The sequence below is a fragment of the Callospermophilus lateralis genome, chromosome 5 (genome assembly GCF_048772815.1).
Source record: "Callospermophilus lateralis isolate mCalLat2 chromosome 5, mCalLat2.hap1, whole genome shotgun sequence".
Lineage (NCBI taxonomy): Eukaryota > Metazoa > Chordata > Mammalia > Rodentia > Sciuridae > Callospermophilus > Callospermophilus lateralis.
The window spans coordinates 70,312,377-70,332,264 of NC_135309.1; the positions used below are offsets into that span (position 1 = coordinate 70,312,377).

At 39.6% G+C, this 19,888-nt stretch overlaps 1 protein-coding gene across 5 annotated transcripts in view; it reads right to left on the reverse strand.

Annotated features, from left to right (window-relative positions):
- Arhgap26 (Rho GTPase activating protein 26) overlaps positions 1 to 19,888 on the reverse strand; it is a 409,111-nt gene that overhangs the window by 137,354 nt on the left and 251,869 nt on the right. For all 5 annotated transcript variants that reach the window (XM_076856778.2, XM_076856777.2, XM_076856775.2 and 2 more), the window contains exons 15-17: positions 13,570 to 13,657; positions 11,898 to 11,956; positions 10,271 to 10,376 (exon numbers count right to left, since the gene is read on the reverse strand). In XM_076856778.2, the coding sequence (XP_076712893.1) occupies positions 10,271 to 10,376; positions 11,898 to 11,956; positions 13,570 to 13,657 (253 nt within the window). The remainder of the gene's footprint in view (positions 1 to 10,270; positions 10,377 to 11,897; positions 11,957 to 13,569; positions 13,658 to 19,888) is intronic.

A 19,888-nucleotide genomic window follows, 5' to 3' on the forward strand; every position in this document is an offset into this window, starting at 1 on the left:
GACCTTCCTACCTGCCTTCAGGTAGGAACACTACCTGTTCCTCTACCACAGAAGAAGGGTGGTAGAAACATAGGTATAAGTTTGTGGATATTGGTGGAAGTAGCTCATAGAAGTCCTCTTTCAATGGGAACAGAAGAGCAACAGAATGAGCAACAGAAGAGGCAATAGCTTAGGAAAATGCTGTAGGATGCCAGGCCCCAGGAGGATACTTGGGGTTACTTTGCAATATCTGAAGGTTCTACTTTCAATTATGTGATTGACCTAGAAACTTTCTGATAAATTTCCTTCTTTTAATTAGCCATGGTTAACATCTGTTGCTTACAACCAAAAACTAATATACCAACTCTTTTTTGAGGCCTACGGTAGGTATCTCATTTTCTCTCTGAAGGTCTGACTTTAATAAAATGATTTTATTCAACCCAATATTCTGCTCCATCAAGTGCAGAATATCTGGCAAAATACTATCACACCAATCATATTGGGCTCCTCTACAATTTAATGAATAGAATCCAGAAAAAAATGATTTACAGTTAATAATACCAAATTGGAAACACTAAATCAGGATGGTGAACTGCCTAAAGAAAAATATTCCTGTACATGTGAGAAAGCAGAAAGGACTGATAACCACAGTTCACACACCTAAACCTTTTTTTTTTTTTAAGAGAGAGAGAGAGAGAGAGAATTTTTTTAATATTCATTTTTTAGTTTTCGGTGGACACAACATCTTTGTTTGTTTGTGGTGCTGAGGATCGAACCCGGGCTGCACGCATGCTAGGTGAGCGCGCTACCGCTTGAGCCACATCCCCAACCCCTAAACCTTTCTTCAAGCCCTTTTATGAGTTAAACTGCAAAAGAGACAAAGTATCTAGCAAAACAGAATGATGTTGAATATATGCACAACCTTCCTTACAATGTAGATTGCTACTTCATTACAAATTTCAGTAACTCAGGAAGGAAATCCACATGAAGACCATATTCGTGGATAAACTGGGAGGCAGGGGCAGTTTTCACAGTGGATGGTAATGTTTAATCCAAGGATGCATCTGAGAGGACACAAAACTGAGACACACAGAAGGAAAGTCAGAGTCCCTCATGAAGAGAAGCATTTCAAAGATCACAAAGATGAGTGGAAATTTCCAGACCATGCAGACTAAGATAGGTCTTCATGATATAACGTGTTGTCCCCCTTCAGGAAATTAGGAGTTATTAAACTGCAGCAAAGACAGCTGCTTCTGAGATGAAATCAGCCTTGCAACACCAAGAAGCAGGAGGGTAAGGGGGAGGGGGAACACAAGGGGGTCAGGGAAGGGGAGGAAGAGCTGTATTCTGTGGAAGTCAGCCCCTCTCAGCTTACAGGTGCTCTGCTCCACCTGGCATTGAATCATGGTGAGCCCTGAATCCTCACAGAGAAGTGTGAGGCTTGGTATAAGGTGGGACCTGAAACCAGATATGAACAGCTGGCCCTGTGCTGGCTCATGTTTTGCTAGGAAGGGTGAGATGCTCAGCCCTTGAACCAAATGCACACAAACAGCCAAGAAAACAATAGCAAAACAAAAATAAATGGGGTGGGTGGAGAAAGGCAGAGAAAGGGGGGGGGGAGAGAGAGAGAAGGGGAGAGGGGGGAATCTTTCAAGCAGAAGGGAGCTCTGTGTGTGTGTGTGTGTGTGTGTGTGTGTGTGCGCGCGCGCGTGCGCACTGTTTTCAGCACACAGCCCTAAAGGTTTTTCTTAACTGTGAAGGAGCCCCATCCAGTCAGCCGGAATGGCTCCTTTTGGTTTAACTCTCAAACAAATTACTAAAGTTAACATTGACAGAGGAGTAGACTTCATGCTAGATACTATTCAAAGAAGAGTTTAATATGGATTTAATTTAATTGTCACAACTCTAAAAGGATAGGTCCTATTATTGCCTTACTTTAGGTTTCCCCTAAAGAAGAGACTGAAATATGTAAAGGCTTTCAGATACTACTTTATGAGGAGATTCTCAGGAGGAACGAGAGAAGATAGCTACCACCTTGTTCAAGAACTAACATTCAATCTCTTGGATCCATCTTCAAAGAGAGCCACTTCAGATCGCCAACTCCATCTCCCACTGGACAAAGGCTTTCCCCCTGGAACGCTTTAACATTCTTGGCTTCCAGGCTATAGGCGTATGGATGCCATCTATGTCATGCCTCTGAGGGTTGAGGGTAAGGGCTAAGAAGCATGGGGCACATGGTGTGGGCAGGATGCTACCAGCTATCAGGCTGCACAAACTGAGCTAGAGGACACAGAGAAATGGTCACTGCCGTGGTGACTACAATACAGATAGGAGAAGCAAGAGAAGCTGGTGAGTTAATTTAAAAGTTTCTAATACAATTGTTATCACCTCTGTGTTCAGATAAAGAAACTTGGGAATAGAGAAGTAATTCATGCAAATTTATAGGAGAAACAAGATGAAATCAGGCAGTCTGGCTGCAGAATGTTATCTCTTAACCACTGCTCTCAGCCTGGAAAGATGCATTTCAAGTACCTGGAAATCTGCCCTGCCACATTGGAGCCACAACTGTTGTGAAGAATTGGTGAAAAATCAGTCAGTGTAAGAAAATAAGTGTGGCTAATAATGCTCACTGCATAATGAAAAGGCAAGAAAGGACTCCAGTGTCTCAAAACAGAGACTGCTGACCCTGCTTCCCTGGCCAATGCGTGAGAGGAACATGGCCATGGTTTGCAAAGTGTTGGTAAAGTAGAAACTAAGGTATGGTCACATTTGTTGATACTCTTGCTCTTATAATACCCCTAAAATAAAAAGGGGTGGCAACTAAGAATGGAAAAGAGAGAATCCTCCTCTATGAATTTGAGAGGAAACTCCATGGGTGACTCTGGAGCTCAAAAAAGGAAGAAGCAAATCAGAAAACAGCAAAGTCATTGAAAAAATAAATCCAAACATTAAGTGGAACAACTCAAAACAAACTAGAGGCCCAAATCAAAGAAGCCCTAAGACTGTGGAGGATTAACAGCTTGAAGTCAGGCATTTCCCCTTGGAGAATGGGCGTTCCACAGGGTGGGAAAAATGTAGTTCCTTGAATTCAGAATTCTGTTGATTTTTTTTTAAGCAAAAAAATTTAAACTGAATTTGTATCTTTCTTTCTCCTAACCCTGAGGATGGAAAGCCACAGACCAGAGAAATTCTTATGCTGAAAGTAAGTGAAAGTCTGGCAGCTAGGCTAAATAAGGAGTGAGCTCTGATTTCTTCTTCTACATTTCCATTAATTTAAAGCGCTAAGTTGTCTGTTTGCTTTAAAATATGCGGTTGTCCTCTTTGCAGTGTCCCTTTAAATAGATTTTCCTTTGGCTCTGCCAAAAATAGCTGGAGAAGGTCCTTTGAGAATCCATTCTTAGTCTTTAAAAAAAAAAATACACTTTTTTTTCCCTGCCCTGTAAGCATAAATAGGCCTGGAAGCAGTATTTCCCGCTTCCTCCAGGGACCTCCAAGCTATCAAAAATAATAAGTCTTTCAGGAGAAAAAAAAAAAAAGAACCAAGTGAGGGAAGTAACTCTCCCAGCCCAATTCTGCTTGCTCATTTATGTGATCAGCAAATACTGGGCTCTTCTTTTGGGTGAAGCAGACAGGCTGGCTAGGGATTGAAAACCCTTTCATGATTACACATAGCCAAGCAGGAGGGATGCTAGAAGTGGGCCGGATGTAAGAAGTGGGCCAGGTGCAAGAGACAATCCCGACTGTGTGGAGCTAAGGCAAACTGGAGAAGGCACACCCCAGAAGACAGGCTCTGATTTCTACTCAGCTCCAGTCAACTGTCAGCATAGAGACTGGAATATTTCAAGTAAAAATTAACCCCTTTCAAAGTATTTGCTACTTGTTTAAAGTTTTAAAACAATAACGTGTGGGGCAATATCAGCAAAGATTATACACGTGAGCTGCTCCAGCTAGAGGTCTTCTAGGTAAAGAAAGAAAGATGGGAGAAAGACTGTCCATCCCTTGGGAGCTTCTAATGTAGTTCAAATAAGAGATGCACCTGGCAAAGTGTTCCACAGGTAGACAGTGGTACCTTTAAAAAGGGAGCAACAAGAGAGGCCATGGGAGCTAAGGTAAGCAAGAGGGCACTTGAACCAGGAATGGATCTCATAGGCAGAGGCATGTGAGCCAAAGCCTGAACAAGGTAGCCTTTGGCAGGCAGAAGCTGGGGAAGGGCCGTGGCAGAAAGAAGAAAATGAACTGCACAAAGGAAGAAGATGGAGCAGGAGAAGAGAATGTTGGAGAAATGGTCAAAAGAGTCTTCATGTTTCAACTCAACATATGTTCCTGAGCATCTACTGTGTGTCACACAGTAGGAACACAATGGTGATCCTGAGAGCCATAGGATAAGGCTGAAGATTTGGGAAAGTGCTGGGTTCAAACAATGTCGTAGGGCTATATCCAGGGCTTTATCTTAAAACCAGTAGGAAAAATGCCTTTGAAGTTTTAGTAAGCCAAGGAATCACATGTTGAGACCTGCCCATTTTCAAAGTTCCCTGGCAGCAGGGCTGACACTCTGTGGGCTGGAAGGGAGCCACAGCAACCAGGGAGGGGGCTTTGCAAGAAGTCTGGGAAAGACGTGGCAGCTCAGACTAGGTATTTAGTGAAGCACACAGAAAGAAGTGAAAGGATTCAAGAGAGAGATAAGGGTTCAAATCACTAGAACTATCCCTTCAGGGTGGAGTTGATGAGGGAGAAGACAAATGGGAATGGGAACAGAGAATGTGTCATGTGTCTCTATGAGGTCAGGCCACTCCCCAGTGGTCCAGCCATGCAATTCTGCACTAGCAACAGAAAGGTGTCCAGTGATTACTAGAGAACAAAGGTTTTCGAGCTAGCCTGTCTGGCTGAGGGATGGCGGCAAGAGGAGCTCACAGGAACTTTCCACCTTGGAAAGTCATCACCTCAAAAGTACTATTTGCTTTAAATGTGCTTTGTAAAGTCCTCAGCTATTTTGTTTGGCGTAGTGTTGATGGCTAAGAAATAACTAGCTCTTTTCATGTGTTCAACAGCTCATCACTATGTTAACTTTTATCTTTCTGACTTGCGATGGAAGAAGGAATACTGGAGTATCTATAAGATACGTGTTAATGCCAAGCTCTTTTTTTAAACAATCTCTCATTAAGTTGCCCAGTCTAGCCTGGAATTTGCAATCCTCTTGCCTCATCCTCCTGAGTCACTAGGACTAAAGGCATGCCCCACTGCACCCAACTACCCACCTCCTTTTATTCTGACCCTGAAATTAAAGGAATGCTTCTTAACTACCAGAGCCTGCCCATCCTCCTTGGTGTCAAAGAACTTCCATTGGCATTTGCACATGAACTCAATCCACTGTTTCTAGATCATTAAGGAAATATAAATACATTTTCTTAATTAGCAGGGATACCTGAAGAACTCAGACTTTAGTCATAGGAATGAAAAAAAAGGCCAACCCTCTAGATGCTCAATTTTGATAAGTTCTCACTTGTATACTGAGTGTTGGTCCCACAATGTTTTTTTTTTTTTTGTTTGTTTGTTTTGTTTTGTTTTTTCATGATTCTGGTGATCAATAAAATTCTGTTCTTTTTGGAAATTCACAGTATGTAACAGATGATCAAAATAAACATAGACAACTGGGTACTAAAAACACCAATAAGAAAAAGGAAAGACGCAGTGGAATTGAAGGCAGTTTTGCCTTCTTAATTCCTCTCTCTTACCTTCTACTATCAAACTCATAATTTAGTGCCTGTGTGTCCACACTGCAAATGTATTCATCTCTTCTCCCAAGTTGGCTGTGGGGTCCCACGAGTCTTGACTGAGTTAGCACACTATGCAAAGATCATTCACTAAACTTAATGCTCTTTCGTGGAGGTTATTTTATTAAGATTACTTGCAGCAGAGACTGTGGGCTTCCTAGTCGAAGCTCTGTTTTATTCCAGTATCCTTGCCTCCTATGAGTGGCTCAGGTAAACTTTCTTTGGTGTAAAATTATCAGGGAGGGCTGGGGATGTAGCTCAGTAGTAGAGCTTTTGTCTAAAATTATCATGGTGGGTCCTTTCTCCTTGCAGGTGATTGCTTTGGACCGATGAGATGTGATGGGAAGTCTACTGGAGAATATCTGGGAAAAGTATCCTCATAGCTTTTCAAGAGACTCAAAAGAAGAAATAATGCCTCCTCTGCTTCTCACCAGCCTTGGTATCAGAGGACACAATGATCCTAGGAGAAGCTGGCCATTACAATGAGACTGGCTGAGCAGGAACAAGGAAATACCCTGAGTCCAACTCTTGAACCAACTCTTGTGATTTTTTGTAGTGACACAGTAGATTCCTTTATTGTTGAAGGCATTTGGAATTGGATTTTCTGTTTCTTACACCCCAAGGCATCCCATATAATACAATGCCTCCTTGGAGAAGCAAGACAAGGCTCTGCTTCTCTCATAACACTTAGGCAACAAAGGAATAGTTGCTCCAAAAAAGGAAAGAAACTAAGATTTATTTCTCAGTAAGTGTTTTGGGAAAACTAGCTGTGAAAAGGTATTTTTAATAGTGATTCCTGATGAATGGGGAGTACTTTGAAATCATCCTGCAAGATGTAAACACTGTAATAAAGTTAGGATGAGCCACTATGAACAGTATGTGTGGGGATACACAACATACTTGGAGTCATCATAATATGTAAACATCAGGAAACTACCATGAAATTAGTCTTTATTACTCATCTATTCTTATTTCCTTCTACAATTATAAGATGGGGAATTTTTTCTCTCGTCACTGGTACCCACCTCCATGCCCACTTTATAAAAACACAGAATCTCACAATTGATTAGAAATTCAGAAAAACCAGGGTACAAATGATATAGAACAATTTTCACAAAGATACAAAGCTAGTTTGGGATGATTTTTTCACAATTAAAAATGCTTTATGCTATATGTATAATAAGAATTGTAATGCATTCCGCTGTCATATATAAATTAAAAAATGCTGTATGCATGATTTTCAAACAAAGACATTTCCTAAAAGCCCAATTTTATGCAAAGACAAATTGCAACATACTGGAAAATCAAAACAGGATTTTTTTTTTCTTTACTAATTCGATCATGACAAGAAAACCTTCTGAACTTGAAGGTTTAAGTTTCTTTTTTCTATCACTAATACCCTCCTTAATCCTAAGCCATATTCTATTTAGCACTATTTCTCTTATCTAGAATACCTTATATATGGCCCATTCTGTAGGCCAGTGGTTCTCAAAAATACTGTATAATAATTGCCTGGAAAATAAATCAGAAATAGATATTTATAGGTAGAGTCTGATTTAGTAGACTCAGAATGAGGCCCAGAAATGCCAACGTAAACAAGCACCCAAGGTGATTCTAACCATGCTCTGAGACACATGATTTCAGACTGTATACCAGATTCCAAGATCCAAATAGAAAAATAATCTAATTATCATAGTAGATTTAAACCGGAACGACAAAAATATGTTCAGGCCTGCCTATAATTTTTATGTTCTCTCTGAGGTCTGAAACAAGCCCAACACATCTGTGATTTAGATGCTCCTCGGTAATCATTTGCTTTAGAGATTTGGAGTTTTTATCCTTTCCCTCCAAGACTTTTTTCCCCTCTGAATGAATTTTTCCTCAGGATTAAAATGTAAATGTCTTAACTTTCCCTCAGAGCTAAAGGAAATCAATTTTGGAGAATGTTTCAAACAAGTACTTTTAAAAATACATAATACAGAATGTCTTGCCTTTGAACCAGAGGCCTGAGATGCATGAGGCAAACAGTAGGTAATGAGAGAAGTAAACACTGGGTTTTCCAGAAGTACTGGCCCTGAAACCAAAACTTAGGAAGGAAGCTGACCATTAAGTAAGTGACCCAGAGGAACAATAGCCCAGGCGGATCCTAGGGTAAATCTGAACCTGAGAAAACTGGAATTATATAAAAGCTTGTATCCCAAGTTAACTTTCCCTTCCTGCTGGATTTTAAAATAAGGACAGTACTGTAAATGAGAATTTAGTTTAAGTGGAACCTTAGAACTCCTGTGGGTGCCAAAGAATTTTCTGAGAACTAGATAAAACTCCTGAATTTACAGTGCTCACTTATGCCTATGGCCCTCCCCAAGGGCATTTTAAATCGGAGGTTCTACAGACCAAGAAACAGCATGGGGAGAAGTGGAGTCCAGTGAATTCCAACACCAGCTTGGACCAACTCACATTATGGCATGAGAGCTGTACTATACATAGATGTCTTCATGACTCAGTGAATAGAGAAATGTGATACAACCAAAGAAAATTCTCAAGTGTCAACAGTAAGGCACAAAGCTCTTATGGAGTAAGAAACTCCAGCAACCAAATTTATTTAAATTGGTTAGAAGGCAAAATGTCAGTTACATAGCTACAACTTGCATATTCCACTTGGCTTATGCTTTAGGTTGTGAACAAGAATAGACTGAATTTAAAGTGATTAGGGGAAGAAGGGATGGATAAAAAGGGAGAAATGAGCCACCCACCAGGAGATGAATAGGCTCAACTCTTCAAGATCTACCTTATGAGTTCTGTTTTGTTAATCTTTTTTTTCCTCCTTCTTTAAAGAGCCCTAACAATCCTCAGAGCAATTTACAAATGGGAAAAATTCAATACTGGCCCTGCAGGATCACCATTCACTCTTGGTTTCTTTCAGTCCAATTAGGCTCTTATTCTAATTGCACAGCTTGGAAAGACCCACTGTGATCAGCTGGCTGCTAACCAGTCTCCTCCAGCTCCTCCCAGCAGGCCTCAGGGCCTCCTTAAGCCTCAGTGGCCGTAAAGTGGTCATGAGCATCCCTGCATATAGTTAGCTGGAGTGTGTACCTGGAATCTCCTCTGCACGGCTTTCAGGTGTGCAAGGTTTTGTAACTAACATTGAAACCAGCTTTACATTTCAACAAATACCTGACTGAGTTATGTGGAATAGGCATCAAATAGTCATTTTAGAGCATCTGGAGCTGCTTTCTAAAGCCTAAGATTCTCATTATTTTAAACATATTTCATCGGGATTCTTTGACATTTGGGGAAGATTCTCTCTGGAAATTCCGATGTTCTTTGTTATGCTTCCTGTTTTTGAGCATACAATTCTGATATGGCATGGCAAGAAAAAAACTGATCTAGAAAATTCTTGACTCTACCCAGTTGCTTCTCACCAACTCACAGAACAATCATATTTTTCATAATACCTATGCAAATCTTTATGCTACATACACACTTTCTCTCCAAAGGGTAATCTAAAGTGTTTGATAGATACATGAAAACTAATCATCACAATCTCCTTCAGATGACTTACCCTTATCCCAAAGGATTGACTTAATGGTATGAACAAAGTGCTGTTAAGGGCCAAATTTATAACACATCAGTTCAGTAGAATTTAGGGGTTAATGATTCAGGTTAACTGTCACACACACATTTTTTTCTTTTGCTCCAGTTTGCAATCAAGAACATTCCATCAAAGTTGATGCAAGTTTAGAACATAACACACACATAGTGACTGACACAGCAAAGGAAGTCAGCAAGGCTATTCTGAAAAGGGCTAAGCAACAGTAAACACACAAAATTCAAACCATTTCAACAGTGTAAATATTCAGAGCAGGAAAATCAGGCCCTTGCTGAATGCTTTGATTATCTCAGAAGGCAAGTGAGCATTTGCCAGAAATAATTCCTTTATTCTCTATCCTTCTTCAAAGGCTTTAATACATATAACTTTAAAAATCAATAATCTTATAGATAAGCAGAGTCTTTTAGCTACACTCAACAAAGGAAGACACTAAGGGATAGGAGTTCAGGTTTGCCCAGGGGTGGTTAAGTGGCTTGATAATAACAGAGTCAGTTCTAGAATCCAGGCCTCTTGACTACAAATCCAAGTTCTATAAATCTACAACATATTTCTATTTGTCCTTGATCATCAAAAGAACATATAAGCCCTAAAAACTCTGTTTGGTGACCTGGTATCATAAGATGACACAATCTGGTTTGCCCTTGATCATCATGAGAGCAAACTCCCCCTGCAACTCTGCTTGGTGGCCTGTTAGCATTTGGTACTTCCCCAGGCTCCTTTGCAAAGGCCATCTGGCATTTGCTGCTGTTATCCACTGCAGTTAACATTTCACACATTTCTTTCCTAAGCCTCCAGCATACCTGATGCAATAGTGGGAGAGGGAAATATAAGCAGAACTGAGACCAGCTTTACTGCAAAGATAAGATCTTTCTGGGGTGAGAAAAGGGCCAGCAATCCGTCATAAACCTACTTTGCCAAGTGGTTCATGAGCAGCTGTAACATCTGCCGATTTTTCTCTGGGAGCCGATGAACAAGGCTGTGGATTTCAGAGACCCGAGTCTCCTGGTTCTCCAGTTCTGGGAATGAAAGAGGGAGGTAATATTTTATCAGTGTCACCACTAACTCACTTTACAAGACAAAACGAAGGAAAACCAAAGTTTGGGCATGAACAGGCTGAGGATTTCTCAACGATTTATGATCCTATCTTGCGTGCGTACTATATGATCAGCACAACTAGACCTAGAAGTCCTTTGAATGGTGCTTTCTGTAACAGGGTTCATCAAAATAATGACTGTCAAAGGATCCAAGCCAAAATGATGACGTGATGAAACAGAGCCAGTCAACTGCACACCCAGAGCAGGAATGAACTCAGGAGCAGCTGGCTCCCTAGAGGGCCGACTAAATTTCAAGGAAGGAAGGAACTTTATGCACTCGTAAAGTGACAAACAAATCTTACGTGAACAACATTGCAAGGTTCTCAAATATCAAAATAATGCGTTGAGACAGCATCACGGAAATCAAAGGAAAGGCCCATTTTCTCATGTTATGTACCACCTGGCAGAAGGAAAGCAATGGCAGAGAAATATTTAAATCCTTCTGTCACCCTATAACCTATATCATGGCTTGTCACATTCTCTTGGTTGAACTTGGTAAGTGGCTTCGTTTCTCGGGGAAATAGATTGCTAGTACTCATCACATCTATTTATAGGACTGATGTGAGGTTTAATTAGAGAAAGGTTGCTATGGTTTGGAATTTCTCTGAGAAAGAAATCACATAAACACCATTTTCACTCCCAGCTTTCTCCCTGCTTGAAGGGTACAACTATGAGTAGATAGGGCCACCAGAACATGAGGTTCTACTAAATTAGGCTCATAGTAGCTACCAGGGTAAACAAACCCCAGAGGCTGAAGGAAACAGGGGAGGTACAGACTATGGACACAATAATACTGGGAGGATTCATGCCAGATCTAAATCTGACAGAGAATCTGACTGCCCCTTACAGGAGGCCTATCCCACGTAGACAGATTCCAGTATACTCAGGGTAGCTTGCACTTAATCCCTATGTATTTTAATACCAATAATATGACGCTAGGGACCTGGATGATATAATTGAAGAATGAGCAGAAGCTGTACATAGAAGACATGATGGAAAGAGGGCTGTGAAGTTATATAAATGGTGCTGTATTCAGGGAAACACTTCCAGTGCTTAATTTAGGTAATGTGCAACATCTGATTCATTCTGTAAAATGCTACTCAAAGGATGGAAAAAACCCAAGAAGTTAGAACGCCAATAATCAAAACTAGAATGGCAAACTTGTTTTTCTCCTCTCTCTCTCCCCTTCCCACCACCTCCTTCCTCCCCAAGAAACCACCTCTGAAGCCTCGCTCCTCCACTGTAATTCAACAGTGCAGGCAGGTCCTTGGCAGTCTCAAGTTGGCTTCATTCTTATTCTTCAAGTCTCATGAGCGTGGATATGGCCACTTTACATGCAGAATACGATGGGTTAGATGATATTTATTTTGGGATATGACTATTCTTTAAAATAGAAATATCTATTCTCTTCCTCTTAAAACTGTGACAAAAAAGATGACTTACTTGCTGCTTTGATGAAACTTCTTTGAAACTGGTACATCATGAGTGGTCCTGGAAGCATTCTGGAATTAAAAATAATAAAAAAAAAAGGACAGACTATCAGCTTAATAATAAAAACCATATTCTCTCTCAACAACAACCCCAAAACTGCCAAACAATATTACATTTCTCAAAGACAACCATCACAGGGAAACAACAGCAACTCAATTTAGTTTTCTGATTGGAAGCGTCCTGAGATTTCACCTGAAATTCTCAGTCCCTTTCTTTTTTAAAGGAATGGCCGCAACTATGCTTCAGAGTCACAACTAGAAAAGTGCTAATGCAAAAGTCTAGCACAAACCAAGAGATTTCCTTTTCAATCAGTGACTCACCCATCAACAAGAGCACTTGAGGCTGTATCTCAGAAAAAAGCAACTAACTACATTTTCAATTACCTGTGCTTAAACTCTCAGCTTTCCAGCAGCTTGTTGTGACACTCAGTTCATCTGGTATCACCATGAAAGGTTTTCGCAGGTGTTTTGCTCCAGAGACCAGAGGGCTAGAACCCCTAACATTAGGCATAACACGAGTATATTTTACCTAGTGGGTATGAATTTGCTTAACTACAAACTTGAGTTTTTTCTGATAATACAGATGATAAATGCAACAGATGATATACATTGTTCTTGGCCCAGATTTTGTTTGTATTGGATTCTTTAATTCAACTCTCAGGCATCTCTTGCATTTCTTCTTATTCCTGATGTCAGTGCCCCAATAGCCAATAAAACCTACATTATCAATTCCTTTTCCATGGCCTTTGCTTTCCAGCCAAATGAATCTTCACAAAACTTGTACAAAGGCTTATATGAGTCATAATTACATTCTCTTCTCTGTTTAAGACTATATCCCACCTTCCTACAGTACAGAACTATAATATTCCTGTTCTTCAAGGGCAGCTTAAATTTTAGTTTGTTCATGAAACTGAAATGCAGGGAGTTAGTCAATAACCCAAGAAAGGTTAGCAAGTAGCAATACAATCATATATATTGATACAAGGAGAATAGTCCTTCCAGTAAGGCAATATGTCTAATCTAAGCAGATGCAGTCAAAAGGAGTTCCACTATGTTCTCATTTTTAAGGACCAATGTAAGCAATGTACATTGAACATTTGGTGGTGCACCAAAGTATCAATATTCACAGGGTACAGAATCACACATTCTCAACAGAATGTGATATATGATTTCTTTTCTTTTTTAAAAAATTAATTTGTAGTTGTATATGAACACAACATCTTTATTTTATTCATTTTTATGTGATGCTTAGGGCCTCATACCTACCTGCGAGGTAAGCACTCTACCACTGAGCCACAACCCCAGCCCATGATTTCTTTTTTGCTTAACAGATTATTTAGGGAAGACTGCATTGTAGGTTCTGTTCAAGTCTAATTATCTCAGTATATCTCAGTCAGAGCAAAGCTTCCTAAATCACTCATGGAACCATTGCACAATGACAACCCATCAACTATGGACGATTTACAATGGGTTTGACCAGCTGAACTAAATGCACCCACACAGAAGCTGTTTCCACATCTCAAACTCCCACCCAACAGCTCTCTGGAGACTGAAAATAAAACTGCTTTCTTCCTCACTGCACGATAACTAGCTGGCACTCTGCCCTGCTAATGGAAAGTCCCTACCTTAGGTAGGTCTTCAGAGCACTAGTGATTGTCTTGATCTCCCACTCAGCACAGATATCTGTTTCTGTCTCGGAAGCTGTTTTGGGGTCTACAAAATGAAGAAAAGACAAGGTGTAAAGCAGACCTCAAAATACAGATAATAAAAAAGCACACATATAAGCATTCAACCTTGTTAGTAAATGCAGAAATATATTAAAAAACAACAACACATACTTTTCGCCTATTTATATCAAGGAAATGTTTAAAAATCCAAGTATCTCTTGCTGGAAGAATGCAGTGAAACTGATCCTCTCATAAACTGCCAGAAGCCATAGAGATAAATGCAGCAGTTCTGAAAAAGGAATCTGGTAATAGGTCTCATCAAGAGTCTTAGAAATGTTTATACCCCTGAACCAGTAATCCCATTTCTCACAATATCTCCTCAGGAAATAAGATAAGGCATGAGAAAAGTCACATACCGCAGAAATGTTCCACATGCACTCTCTTCTTTGTAACAGTGGAAAAAGCAAGAGGAGGAAACAACCTAAATGTCTGATCATAGAGGGATGGTGTATGTCTCCCTAAAGGAGAGATGGTGTCATTTACATGATACTGAAGACCACGCAGCAACAGGGAAAATGCCTGAATTATGTAATGGCGAGTAAAAATAATTAAGATGTAAAAGTCTGTGAGAAAATCATAAGGATAAAGGCTGAAAGGAAATACTCAAATACTAAAATAGTGGTTGGGTTAAAGTGGTAGAGTTGTGGTTTTTATATTTTCTAAACTGTACATGATTTGATTCCATTTCTCTTCTATGTATTTTAAATTTCCATGAGCCCAGATGTGCAATGAGCACCTCCATAATTATATTGACTCCTGATAATTTGTTAGTCTCCTCTTATGTGGGTTTTAAACAAATGGATGCCTTTAAGTAAGTGGACTATAAAGGAAGGAGAGAGAGAATTCTTGTAGCCTTCCTAGGCAGCAGACAGGCAGATGAGATTAAGAGGCTGAGGTTGGGAGTATGAATTGTTTCACAAGTCAGCTGAGGCCCATCCTGTTGCTGGTGAGGGGGATCAGGCCACACCCAGACTTCAGGAGGGCAGAGGAGTCTTCCAGGGCATTGAAGGGGGACTCTGGCTTCCTCAGACCGACTTAAGGCCAGGATCTGTCCCCCAGCTCCCACATTCCCCTTCTTTCTGCAATGCCTCATTCTCAGTTGGGGAGCCACCCTTTCTTACTCCTTCCATCGGTGGGGAATAAGACCTTAGGACAGACTGATCAAAAGCATGTCACCTCCCTAGTGACTGGCTCAGGGATAACCAAGACCTAAGCCAGTTCGGTCACTGTAAACTTCAAGGACTTTTCTAGAAGATAGGCTGCTGTTTGCTGGGTTTGCACCTGAAAGCTTATATAACTGCCGGGTGCCACCATGTACAGCTTGAGAGTGACTCTAGGACACAAAGCCAGAGACAGAGAAACAAAGACAGTGGAGCTTGATGAAGCAGATTAGCGGTGCCTTTTTAATCTGGGAGCCAATAATTTTCCTTTTCCCTCCTAAGCTTGTCGCCTAGAAAAATCCTGAAGTTCATTGTGACTGGACTGGCCAATCTTGGAGCATCCTTGAACCAGTCACCAGCTCACCAGAGGTGACATGCCTTTAACTCCTCTGGCCCAAATATCATTCCCCACACCTGGAAGGAGTAAAGAAAGGAGGAATCCAGGTCTGGCTCCAGTTTGTTATAATCAAAAGATATTTGAATGATACACCACGTAGAGAGGGACAGCCACGGGATTGCCTCTTTCTCAACAGTCCCCAAGATGAACTCTGAGACTCCAACTTAGAAAGAGGTTTCTTCGGCAGGGCCAACTGCCTTTCAGTAGGGAAAGGAGAGTGAGTTATGGGTGGGCAGAACACACTTTCTATTTCCTGGGAAAGAACCCACTTTCATCCCAGAAGGAAGAAGCCAAATGCTCATGAATGGCCTCTAACTCCCAGGCAAGGCACAAACCCAACTGGAACCTACTGCTTAGCTTTGTTCCCTGAACACTTCCTTGAAGATGAAATAGAAAAGGGCCCCAGCTCATAAAATGTGTGTAGCTCCTATAGGCAGACCACCTCGCTGATGTTCACAGGTGACCCTGGGCAATAATGAAGTCTCTCTTTTCACATGAAACCAATAAGAACTTAAAAAGCATGATTTTACTTCTACAGCCACAGAGTGGTTAAGTTTCTTAAAAGGTTCCAATATATGATTTTCTTAATATCCAAACGCTGTACAGCTTTAATTCTTTGTCATCTCTCACTCCCCGAATAGTTTCTCCCTGCAGAAAAAACTTTGTTTAGAATGACCTTTTTCCCTTTCCATTCCCAAGACCCATGGAGAGCTGCCACCCGGCATGGTTTCTGGATGCAAGACAAAAGTTACTGTACATTTTTCTAAGGAACAATCCAACTTCGACCCAAGATGAGTGAACGTGAAACTAAACCAGCCACGGTTTGGCAGCTCTGGGAGTTAACTACTCCATGAACCACATTTAGAAAACTAATGATTAGCTTCCACTTACTGGGGCTCTGTAACCATAGGAATATTGTGTAACATTACAGGGAGGAGAGTCAAATTACAGTCCAGCTAAAGGGCTTTTTATAGCACCAATGAGGCAAGGCTTATAACTTGAGCACATCCATATTAATTCATTTAATATCCCAACTAAATTGCACACAGCCTCCCCAAGCTACTCCATTTCCAGAAAGTGCTGCCAATTTCCATACCTCGCTTCTGAGGCACTCATGACAGAACTCAGAATTTTCTGTAGAACTCAGAATCTTCTATTTCTCCCCACCATGTCACTTGACCATGGTAGAGCTTAGTAAAATAAACCTAAACTAGAGGAGAAGTCCAATATACAAAAAAGGATCGTGTGGGTCAAGTGGAATGTCTCACTCCTCTTTCTCCTATGACCATGTAAACTCTGAAAACTAGGAGACGGACTGAAAGCAGTGCTAATAAAGAGAGGTGGTCTTAGAAAGGTTACCCCAGACCAGTCCCAAGAACCATGCGGTCCTCTACTGTGCTGCTGACAAAGATACTGAACTTTGAACTCCTAAAATTTCATAATAACACATTATGATGTAAGGAAATTAAATGTCTTTTTTCTTTCAGGTTAACATATATATTTGGTAAAAAAAAGTTTCAATGAAAACAAATATATATTAAAAAGTAAGCCTTTTCTCTAGTACAGGCAACTGAAACTATCAGTTTTTCACGTACATATCCTAACAATCAATGCAAATGCCAGGTGCATATTGGAATACATCTACCTTTTTTAAAAAAAATATTTTTTTAGTTGCAGATAGACACATATCTTTATTTTATTTATTTATTTTTATGTGGTGCTAAGGATTGAACCCAGGGCCTCACGAGTGCATGGCAAGCACTCAACCACTGAGCTATAATCCCAACCCATACATCTACCTTTTTAAAAACACAAATGGCCTAGCAAGTAAAAGATCTTGGGTTCCATTCCCAGTATGGCAAAAAATAAATCAAAACTCAAATGGCAGCACACTATGCATGGAATTCTGGGTATTGCTATTTTCATTTGACAATCTCTTAGGAAACTATTCCATATTGGCACATAAATATATCTACTCTGCAGAACTTTACTGTGTAGATGTGACATCATTAATTTAATGTCTCCTTTTAATGGAAATTAAAATTGCTCTGTGGTTTTTACTATGATTAACAATAATATAAACTTCCATTTCCTTGTACCTCTTATTTGTAGAAATAATTCTTAAAGTATAATTTCTGAGTAAAAAATGTGCATTTTTTTTTTTTATTTTGAAAGATAACTGCTCCAGCTCCCCTTCGAAGTTAAAGTCTGAATGATTCCTTCCCTCAACTGGCTGAGATGAAAGTCTGTCACTGCACATTGCTATCAGGGTGAGGGAAGGAGTCATTCAAACTTAAACAGGACATTAATTAAAAAAAAAAAAAAGTAAACTAAATGGATTGAAGAGGGATTGTTGGGTGGAGGGAGCTGGGGTAGTGCTGGGGTCTAAATGAAATGGGTTGAGTTCCATGCTTTGGTCGTTATGCCAACATATATCATGGTGTTGTATCATAACTAAAAAGAATTTTTTAAAAATAAGTTATCTCATTGTTTAAATTCTCTCTCTCTCTCTCTCTTTTTTTTTTCCAGTGAGGAGAAAGTTTGCAAATCTTCTATGTATGGATGTGTTTTTAAAGTGTGGCTTATTGAGGTAAACTCATCCTTTTGTAAGTGTGCAGTTCCATGCTTTTTGATAAATGTGCATAGTCATGTAACTGCTATCATAATCAAGATATTTCCATCACCCCCAAAAAACTCCCAGTGCTCCATTATGCTTAATCCTCTCCCTCCCCCACCAACCTCTGGCAGCCACACATAGCATAATACTTTTGAAATCCATCCATGTTGTTACATGTACCAGTAGTTTAATCCTTTTATTACTGAGTATATTCAATGTTATGGATATGCCATAATTTGTTTATCCATTTGCTGATTGATGGACATTTGGGTTGTTTCCAATTATAGATGTTATGAGTAAAGTCACTGTAAATATTTGCACACAGGTTTTTGTATACTACATTTTCATCTTTTGGGTAAATACCATATCTAGGAGTGGGGCTAGGTAAAGTACTTAGGAGTAGGTCAGATGGTATGTTTAACTTTAGAAGAAATTAACAAATGGTCTTCCTAAAATGTTTGGATCATTTTGCATTTTTACCAGTAATAGAGAGCTTTGGTTGTTTCACGTTCTGTCAACACATGATATGGTCATTTTTTAATTTTAGCTATTCTAATAGGCATGCAGGGATATATAGCTTTTTTTTCAAATTTGTATTCCTTAATGACTAATGACATTGGTCATATTTTCATCCTTTTTCTTCCCTTTGTGAATTTTTTTTTAACATTTTATTGGTTGTAAATTTTTTTACTGAACAATTTATTCTCAAATCTTGTCTGGCATATGCCTGTAATCCCAGTGGCTCAGGAGGCTGAGGCAGGAGGATCCAGAGTTCCTCAGCAATTTAGCCAGAGCCTAACTAACTCAACAAGATCCTGTCTCTAAAAAAGGGCTGGGGATGTGGCCCAGTGGTTAAGTGCCCCTGGGTTCAATCTCTAGTACAAAAAAAAAAAAAAAAAAAAGAAAGAAAGAAAAAAGGCAGAGGGCTTGTTGTGTTATTGAGTTGCAAGAGGTTTTTTTAAATGTGTTCTGGATATAAATCACTTATCCTATATGTGTTTTGCAAATATTTTCTTCTGATCTGTAGCCTATCTTTTCTTTTTGTTTAACAATACCTTTTTAGGAGCAAAGTTTTTAATTTGTTATCTGTGTTGTTTTTAAGAAATCTTTTCTAAACTAAGTCACAAAGATTTTCTCCTATGTTTACTTCTAAATATTTTTAGCGTTAGTTCTTACAATTAGGAGGCAGGAAGATCCTTATATTTAGGAGGCATGAATGATCCATTTCAAGTTAATTCTTCGGTATAGTACCAGATAAGAGTTAAATTTCATTTTTTTTTTCAATTGTATTAGTACCATTTGGCAAAAAGATTTTCCTTTCCCTCATGAATTACCTTGACACCTTTACCAAAGATCCATTGGCCATATATGTATGGTTCTTATTTCTGGACTCTCATGTTTGCCTCATTGATTTAGAAGTCTATCCTTAGAAAATAGCATACTTTCCTACATTTAAAAGTGAGTTGTATTTTGTTTTCTGTGAATTGTCTTTTGCTAAAATCTTCTCCAGACTTCCACATTCTCTATTCCCATTACATCTTTGAGGAAAACACTTACATAAGTACACTATTCTCTGTACAAATGAGACTTCATTTATCCCGCATGTAAACCCTTCAAGCTTAGATGTAATATTTAGCAATTTGAGAAGCAAATGTGTTTACTCTATTTTCTGGCTATACATCTTGAAAGCCTTAGTCACTTCCCTAATCTAGTGCTTAAAGAATCCAAATCATCATTTATCTGTTCCCTTTGCTGGGGAGTAAAACTGGAAGTTTCTTCTTTTTTTCTCCTGCTTCCTTTCAACCAGTACTCAAAATATGGGGTTGTTTCCACTCATTACTGGCCAAGCCTTTAGGTCTCAGCTGGATCCCTTCAGAAAGAAATTCTTAATTAGTGGGAAATGAGGGGTACAGAAAAAAAGAAAGTAGACATTTGAGGTCCCAGAGGAGAAAGGAAGGATATAGTTCATGTTTATAGATAAGTGGATGAGGTGTGCTAACATAATCTGGCGATTTAAAGCACTACTACTTAATACCTTCCTTG